The sequence below is a fragment of the Pteropus medius genome, unplaced genomic scaffold (assembly GCF_902729225.1).
Source record: "Pteropus medius unplaced genomic scaffold, Ma_sr-lr_union100, whole genome shotgun sequence".
NCBI classification, from domain to species: Eukaryota; Metazoa; Chordata; class Mammalia; order Chiroptera; family Pteropodidae; genus Pteropus; species Pteropus medius.
In genome coordinates, this window is record NW_024355205.1 from 26,469,694 (window position 1) to 26,478,819 (window position 9,126).

Genomic DNA, 9,126 nt, shown 5'->3' on the forward strand with positions numbered 1-9,126 from the left:
AACAGCCACTCTTAAAATTTCTTGCCTATATTTATAACTTAGTACCTTCTGAAAACATAACTAGGCAAGAGAAAGAGAATCGATATTGCCAAGTTTGGCCAATACTCACGAGAGGATGTTCCCAATATAGGCATAGTAGGAGCAACAGTAAGGTGTGGTCCCATCACAGCAGTAAGACCTGCAGTCTTTGTCACACTGAGCAAGGCAATCGTCTACAAAATGAAAACCATATATGTACAGTTACAGTTCTGAAATCACAGCTTCATGAAAAATCATTCCATTTCATATCTTCCCTGGTCAATGACCACTGTTTAGTGCATTTAGATTTTTCATTTTATGTACTCAGAACTCTAAAACATTTGCAAACATCTAAACTAGTCTTCCTTCCCTGTTAGACATAGAAAATATTTAAATTATTATAGCTAAAAAAGGCAAAGACCATTCTTAGACTCTCCGGCAGCAAGCGCTATAATTGGTAACCAGAGTTGAATGAGACAGTGAAGGGAGAAATGAATAACTCAACTAATCAGTCGTTCAATTCATCAGTGAGTTCTTATAATAACTTTTAAATGATAAAGTCTTTTGACTTTAAGGTATTACTCTCAATTAACTTCTTTTAATAGAAAGTGTTATTGACATGAATAATGTCAACTAGAGATAATTTTAAAATAATGTATTTTTTTCATGACAATGCATTATATGCTATTCTTTCTCCACCATTTTTTTACCTTCATGATCAGTTTGCCTGCATATGATAACACAAATGAGTCTGTATAACCTGTCAATCCATTTGGATGGAAGATAAGAAGTTTCCCTAGATAAGTAACTTGTGATTATTTAAGAGTTTATTTACTATCAAATTTAAGAATCAATAAGCTATGAAACAGAACTATGTGAAGGGGGAAAAGTATTTTCTGATTAAAAAAGGCTATGTTGGAGCTAACAAAACCAAATTGCTGTCTTTTTCCCATACGTTTTGGAAAAGAAAATTATACCAAAAATATTAAATAAAAATTACCCTGGCTTTTAAAAATTCTTTATTATACCTAAATAGTTTATGTTTAATAAATTAAGGTTACCATTTAGTTATAATGAGTGGTATAAATTATAATGGATATGTACATGATTAGGAATATATTAAGTATAATCTGCTAATTTAAGTTACATGTTCAAGAATCACAAAATAAGTCATTTCCAACTCAATCTCTGAAAGTAAAATCAACTATTATCTAAATTATATGTCTTTTGCTTCCTTGCTAAAGTCATAACAAAAGTACAATATGTTATATTTATATCTACATGTCCATGAAATTGATTTATCTAGAAAGGAAAATTTAGATTTTGCTTTTAAATCATCTCTGTGCCAATATTATTTTTTTATAAAACGATGCCATCAAAAAGTAGCAAAGTTCATTCACCTTTATCAATAATGCAGGGCCTTTTTGAAACAAGTGAAAAAGTTCATATTCTCTTTCCTTCAGTTTTATTTCTACCTCATAAATGAACAAACCTTAATGTTTTCTTCTGGGATGTGATAAAAAGAAGTGAGAGGGGAAAATAATTACCTGTGTAAGGTGCAGTAATCTATTTAAATCTACTTGTAAATTTTGATGACAGAAAGGGGTGGCTCCATAGTGTAGTGGTTAGCATATCTGCTTTATAGGTTCGTGCCCCAGGTGGAGCCACAGACTATGCCCCAGGTGTGCCAGGCCCCAGACCCCAGGCCCAAGGCCCCGGGTGCCTTCAGAGATCCAGTTCGTAAGGGGAAACGGCAACATCCATGGGTCAGGAGTGGAAGGGGGGGTGGGAATTAAAAAAAAGAGGGGGAAAATAAATTTTTGATGACAGAAACACAATCTAATGATTTACTGACAGTGTATGCTTTTTGCCGAGCACATTACACTTTTTCAGGCAATTTATTTTTATCATTTTCCCCACTGAATAGCTATAGCTTTCATTTTTCATGCTGTTTAATTAATTCAAATATTTAAACTGGTCAGTTATCTCAAGCATTTAGCAGGAATGTTTACTTCATGCTCTTAAAAGCCATTAAAAGCCATTCAGATAGTGGGAGAGCTAATGTCCCCACTTATTCTGTGGAAGCAGGACAACCAATGTGTAAGTAGCTTCATGAAGTGTGTTTTAAATGATGCCCAGAACAGTGCTATCTTATTAAATGCTCCATGAATATCAAAGATTCAATTACTACTATTTTAGTCCAATTATTATTGTTATTATAAACACATGGTGTTATCGAAATATTTTGAGCCAATGTTACAGGAAACCAAGCCTAAAATCTCATAGCCAAGAAGCTAGAGTTTACCTGCAGCAAACATCTAGATCATGTCACACATTGTTCATTATTTTTTATGGCATTTTCCAGAGCTTTTGTCTACTTCCCAGAATTAAATGACTGAAAAGGGCAGATTAAATAGTATGGCAAATATATTCACAAGCACAACATTTCCAAACAGTTTTTGACCACACCTCAAAGCTTATTTTGGTTGTTTTCTCCAGTTTATTTGAGAATAATTTTATGAAAATTAGAGTTTGGACAAATGCAGGAGTGTTTTCTCCCTTGCAAAAGAATGGGACATTCCAATTGTCTTCAGAAAATAAATAACTTTACTTCTAAGATTTAAGTTAATATCCTTGAAAATTAGCTCATGCAAACTTTCTTCAACGACTTTAATTAAAAGCATAATCTAGAAGAAGTTTCCCTACCTCCACCCCACCTTAAAGAATACGTAGTACACAAAAAGCATCATCTGGCTCCAAACACTTGCTCAGAAATGTTCTTATAAGCTAAGGATAAGAGAGGAAGGAAAAGGAGAGGACAGAAGTCACTAGCTGAGCCAGGAAGGCAAAACCTTGGCCAAATCCTATTTCTGTAGCCTGCAGCAAGACTGGATAATAATATAAACATTTCATTGGGTCTCTTTCCCAAAGTGACTCCACAGTACAGCATGGTGCTTCAGATAAAAGAAACATTGCTCTTATTTCTTTAAGAAATGAAATGTGAATTTAATACATTTGCTTTGGTGAAAATAATTCAGGTTATGGACAGAATATCTACTTAGGTCTTTGTCGCATTAGGGCTGGCAATTCACTTAATGGGGTGTCTGAACTATTTTTTTTTTCTGAATTGTTCCCCCATCTCACCCCAATCCTCACTTCCAACTGTCTCTCTCAGTTCCAAACAAATTGAATTATCTATTTTTACGTATACACATCTCATGATTTTTACCTTTGCTCACACTATGTCCTACTCCATTTCTTCTGTCCAAGGCTTCCCTATCCTTCATAGGTCTAGTTCCTAAAAATCCTCAACTCATTTTTTCTGAGCAGATATTTACTGAGCTCCATTTATGGGCCAGGTGTTTTGTTAGTCTCTGATACTATTATGATGAGCAAAACAGACATCATCTTCATGGAGCTTACGTTCCTAAGCCAGCAATAAGGTCCCCTCCACTGAGCATGTAGATATAGGTATAGATTATTCCTATACTATGACATAGCCTTTTATACATTAAAGGGAGCACTCTACTACCTCCAGGAAAAGACTCAGAGCGTGGCTTCCGTTCTGTATATCACTCATCATATCTCAGTCAGTCAATATTAGTTGAATGAATATGGCAAGCATAAAAAGACCTCTGAAATAAAGGGTTCAAGAATTAACACCAAAGAACACATTAGCTAAACATTTTTTAATCAAAGACAGTGAGTCAACCTAGCATAATTGGCTTGTGATTATGTTACTTTGTAGCTTCCCAAGGAGGGATGCGGGAGGAGAGAAGAATGAATGGAGAGAAAAGTTTCTAAACTAACCAACTTTGAGGCTGGTCAGCTTTGTGGGTTTCCTGAACTCAAGAGGTTGTGCATCTAGCACTGGAGAAAGAAGAGGAAGGGAAGGAAAAGTACGCAAATTAGAAGCTTTCCACTTACCATATGGAATAAAATAGAAGAATAAGGAAAAGTTGTTCTATGATGTGATTGAGTAAGGGCAAGTGAGGGTATTGAAGTTTTTATTTGCTGTGTTCTGTTTTCTTATTTTTGTATTCTTTTGATAAACAGAGGTGGCAGAAAGAATTATTGCTTCAAATAAATCAATAATGAGATTTTAATATAAAACTAATATTAATATAATTGATTCTGTTGGTCCCTGAAGTTCTGAAACCTTTTACGATTTAAGTAAAAAGAATAAGTGTCAACAGATTAGAATATTGATTCTCTTCATTAAATAGGAAGTATTTTTCCTACTTTTATGAATTTCTGCATTTGAAAGTCAGCATTTCCCTACAATAACATATCTTTAAAATAACTTATAGAAAGCACTAATTTTCATTTTAATAAACAGATTGAAAATTTCCATAGACGTTATTGTGGCTCATTTCTGGTTATATCCAAAAAGAAAGTCAGTCCTTTTGATGTTCAGATAACAGTGTTGAAGAACATCTTCATTTCAGTTGTAATATCTTTATAAATATCAAAAGGTAAATCGCAGTACTGTATATAAATTTAGTGTTGCAGGGTCATGGGTTTTTTAGTATTGTTATAGGAAATTAGAGACATGAAAACATTTTTGCAGAGAGCTTCACTTTTAGCTTGTTTTATGAAGAAGAAACAGATGCAAAACCACTGGTGTAATTAACTTTATACATGAATAACCAATGGAAGGCCGTATCATTGAGCTCTATATCAATCACAAAACAAGAAAACTGCTTGCTTCATCAATTATTAGCAATTCTCAGCAGGGGTAATTAGGAAAAAAGGATGAGATTTCGAGTGCTTAACGAAATCAACAAAAACGGATTAGACTCCAGTTTATGCTTCTCAAAAACCTTATGTTTGGCCTCAAAGAGTCCAATTGCCCAGTCTACCACACTTGAGAATCATCTTCTGCAGGATAAAAACAAAAGTCTAAGGCTTTTTTATTTCCAAAAAAGAACCACTGGAATATTCAAAATGTGCAGTGAGTGGCCTGTTGGCCTATACTGAAATGGAAAGGTCACCCCATTGGTTTATGTTAAAACTTCAGCAATATCTCTAAATTTCAGGTGCTTTGTGAAAACGCGTTCCTCACTCTCCCTAGCTTCTGCCGTCATGCCCAGAGTCCTGAGTCATGGATATGGTTGTATATGATTGTATATCCAGGGTTTAAAATCCCCTAAAGGTTTCAGAAAGAGAAAGAAAAAGGAAAAGAGAAGAAAAGGAAAGGAAACGTTAAAGGAAAGGGACTGAACAAAACCGCGCGGAGGTCGAGCCGAGAGTTACTGTCCCTGCGGGACCCCATTATCTTTGCGTCTCCACAAAGGTCCCGGTGCATCCCGCCCGAAACGCGCCGCCCTGAGCGTTACCCAAGCGCAGCCCCAAGTCCCATTCCCCTCTGCCGCCGCCCCAAGTCACTGACCTGCGTAGACAAAGAGCAGGACCAATTTCGGAAGCAAGACCCCTGGACACACGCGCAGCCTCCGCGCGTCCATCCAAGCCGGTGGCCGGAGGTTGGGCGCCACGACAGACGGACGGACAGTGAGACTAGAGCGAGGACTGGGAGCGAAAGGAGAGTCCGGAAAGGGAAGGGAATGCAGGGGATGGAGGGCGGTCAGATGGCGAGAGCAGCGCTCCCAAGAGGGGAGTCGCGCGGAGACCCGGCCATTGCCCCGGGAGCCTGCGAGGGGACCCCGGGCGGCCTGGTGCCGGCCACGCTCGGGCCGAAGTCTCTTTGTCTCTCTTGGTGGCGCTTGGCGGTGCCGGGCAAGGCGGCCACTCCTGAGTCCTGGGCCACCCGGCCTCACATTTCTTCTCTGCTGGTGGCACCGACGTGGGCTGGGGGCGGGAGTGGCCCCGACTCCTCCCCACGCTCCAGTTCTTCCTTCTAGAGAGTCATCTGGGTGTCCCTCTTCTGAAGTCACTTTGCTATGGAGTTTAGCAAGCTCCTTTATTGCCTTGTTCTGAACTTCATTTTTTTTCCCCCTCGAAGCAATGGATGAAGAAAAAACTTACTTTTTATATGTAACAAGAAATAGAGGGAATTTTCAGGGAGAAAGGTATTGGAGAAAGAAAGCCAGTGACGAAAACCGAGGAGAATTGGAAATTACAGATACAGTAAATGGTATTTCTACTGAAATCTGATGTTTGTTATTCGTTAAACACCCAAAACAGTCAGGAAAAACAAAACAGCAAGAATGCACATTATCATCACTATTATTTGACAGTATTATGAAGTTACTGGCCTATGCAATTAGATAAGAGAAGGAAAATAGAATAAAAATTGGAAGCAAAATTTTCATTTGCAAGTAATATACTCGTATACATGGAAAATCAAAGAGAATCAACTATAGAGCTCTTAACTAGAGTCGAGTGACTAAAAAACAATCATTTTCTTTCATGCAATTAAAAATCAAAGTTATCAGTTATAAGCATCAAGGAATAAAAAAATAAATAAACAGAGATACATACTCCTCTTGACTAAAAAAATTAACAGTATAAAGGTATCAAGTTTCCCTAAAGTAATCTATAAATCTGGGAAGTAAACCTACATGAATTTTTTCAAATCAATCTGATTCTAAAGTTTGCATAGAAAACAAACATGTAAGAATATCTATTTAAAATGAGTCAATGTGATAGCCTCAACAGATAATAAGTATAATATCACAATAATTAAAACAGTTTTGATTAACATTAGAATAGGCTCAAAAGAACAGAGAATCCAAAAATAGGGAGATATATACAGAAATTTAATTTAGGGATATAAAAAGTATCATTTTCAAGCAAAGGGGAAAATAAAAGGTTACTCAATGAATTGTGTTGGTGCCATGAGTAGGAACCTTGAAGTATTATTTTCTTTCACTGAAATCAATTCTATAGGAATTAAATACTTAAGCTTAAGGATGTAATTATGAAAGTATTAGATAAAAGAATGAGAAGATGCCATTTAAAGAATGACGGAATAGAGAATGCTCTCTAAGCATTATAACCGCCCCCCCCCGAAATCATAATAGAAAAAATTGAACAATTTGAGTCCATAAGAATTAAAATTTTCTGTATATGATAAGCCAAGCTTTTAACTGGCAAAAATAGAGAGACGCCAGATCTCCTTAACATATAAGGAGCTTAAAAAAATCAATAAAGAAAAGAAAATAACCAATAGAACACTGAGCAGGAACATTAACAGATACATATCTGTTTTCTATGTCTTCTAATCTTCTAAACATTTAGAAGATGCTCATCTTTACTCCCCAAAAAGAAAAAGAGTAAAAATCAAATTGATAGTGACATATCATTTTCTGTGTATTGAATCAGCCAAAAAAAAAAAAAAATCAACTTTTGAGGAGAGCAAAATTCAAATGCACATGAAGTTTTATTTAGTCATATCTCTTCTAGGAATTTATCTCTAAAAATATACTGTCATATGGGCATAAGAGGATGGGAGGATATATCACCTCCAAAATAAATATATCTTGAAATCCCTAGTGAGATTTATGCCTCAGTGTAGGCCCAACCATCTACCTCATCCAGCAAAAAAAGGCCGGTCAATTCCTCCTCTTTCAGCTCCAATGGCTGATCTATCACCAAGTTCCGCTATCATACACCTAAACAGCCCTCAAACAGATTTGCATTTTATCCTCTATCTCTTTCCTAATCTAGTCTCTTAGAGTTTCCATTCTAACCAGTCATTCTACCTCCAGGAATATTCTCTAGACTGAAGCTAGAACATGTCTTCTGAAACTATAGATTTAATCACATTCACTCACCTGTTTAAAACTCAATGGCTTCCTACTGCCCTTAAGTTAAAATCCAAACATTTAATCCATGGTGTTCAAGAAACTTGATTCTGCCCCTCTCAACCTGATCTCAACATTCTGCTGGGGAGCACAATTTCTAAATAACTGAGAGAATGGTTGGGATTGGAGGAAGTCTCAGATATACAGGATTTTGAGTTCTAAAAGAAGAAGGTACAAATTGTAAGTCAGTGTTTGCAAAGCTAGAGAATGGTATTGAGGATTCGTGGAATGGAAAGATGCTTGTCTCTGCAGATGAGACTGGATGCAGAGGCCTGAGTGGAAAGTGGTGGGGTGGGAACAGGCATCTGGTCACAGAGAGAGGACTCTTGCCCAATCATTGCACACAGCTCTGGGAGAGGCTGCCTGTTGCCATGGATGCCATAGGCAGCTGCAGCATTGGTCAGAGTAGCCTCTCCTGGCTTACTTTTGAGACCAGAGGGCCTTATCCTCATATCGTTCAACAGAATGGCTAAACAAGTTTGCATGCTGGTTCACCATTGCAATAGCAATTCCACCTTAAAGTACTCAGGTGCTTAGGAAACCCAATTCAACTGATTTCCAAAAGCAAAGAAATATATCAAACCCTGCAAGGAAATGTAGCTTAAAGAATTTGAAGGAAAAATATTATGTATATATGTATATACATGTATACACATGTATGCACAAATATATATGAAATGAGACATCTTAAGGACACAGTATGAGAAAGTATAAAGAGTTTCTGGAAATTAAAATGAAACTTGATTTGAGATTTTTTTAAATCATAGAAAAATTATAAAATGGTCACAGATTTAAAAAAAAAACTCAGACTTAAATAAAGAGCACACTTCACAACATAGAAAAAAATACAAAGAAATAGAAACTATGAATAAAATATAAAAAACACTAAGACACATAAAGGATATCTAATATGAAATAATATTCAGGTTGAAGCAGTTTTAGAAAGAAAAAAATGAAGAAGCAAACATCAAAGAGTTTTTTTTTAATTCTGAGCTATAATAAAATTAGGATTTTCAGATTTAAAATGGTGAATGACTTCCAAGAAACTTTAAAAAAAGAGAGGCATGCATATATATATATCCTAGAGATGCATTTGAACAAGTATAAATTTAAAATCGTATAAATTTTCATATATAATTTAAAAAATATTTACTTAAGAATCAGAACAGGTATCAGACTTCTCATGTGCAACCTTGGAATTTAAAAAAGAGTGAAAGTATTTCTAAATTTTTGAAAGATAAAGATTATAGTCCAAGAATCTTATTTCCCAATCAAATTCCATTGATATTTGAATCCATTAAGATGTTTATAACAGTATGTATTATAATTTTAAATCATGATA

At 35.9% G+C, this 9,126-nt stretch overlaps 1 protein-coding gene across 1 annotated transcript in view; it reads right to left on the minus strand.

Annotated features, from left to right (window-relative positions):
- The window catches only part of CYYR1 (cysteine and tyrosine rich 1), a 93,031-nt gene extending 87,267 nt beyond the window's left edge, over positions 1-5,764 (minus strand). The window contains exons 1-2 of the mRNA XM_039857465.1: positions 5,411-5,764; positions 110-212 (exon numbers count right to left, since the gene is read on the minus strand). Of these exons, the coding sequence (XP_039713399.1) occupies positions 110-212; positions 5,411-5,483 (176 nt within the window). The 5' untranslated portion in view covers positions 5,484-5,764. The remainder of the gene's footprint in view (positions 1-109; positions 213-5,410) is intronic.
- Between the last annotated feature and the right edge of the window lie 3,362 nt (positions 5,765-9,126).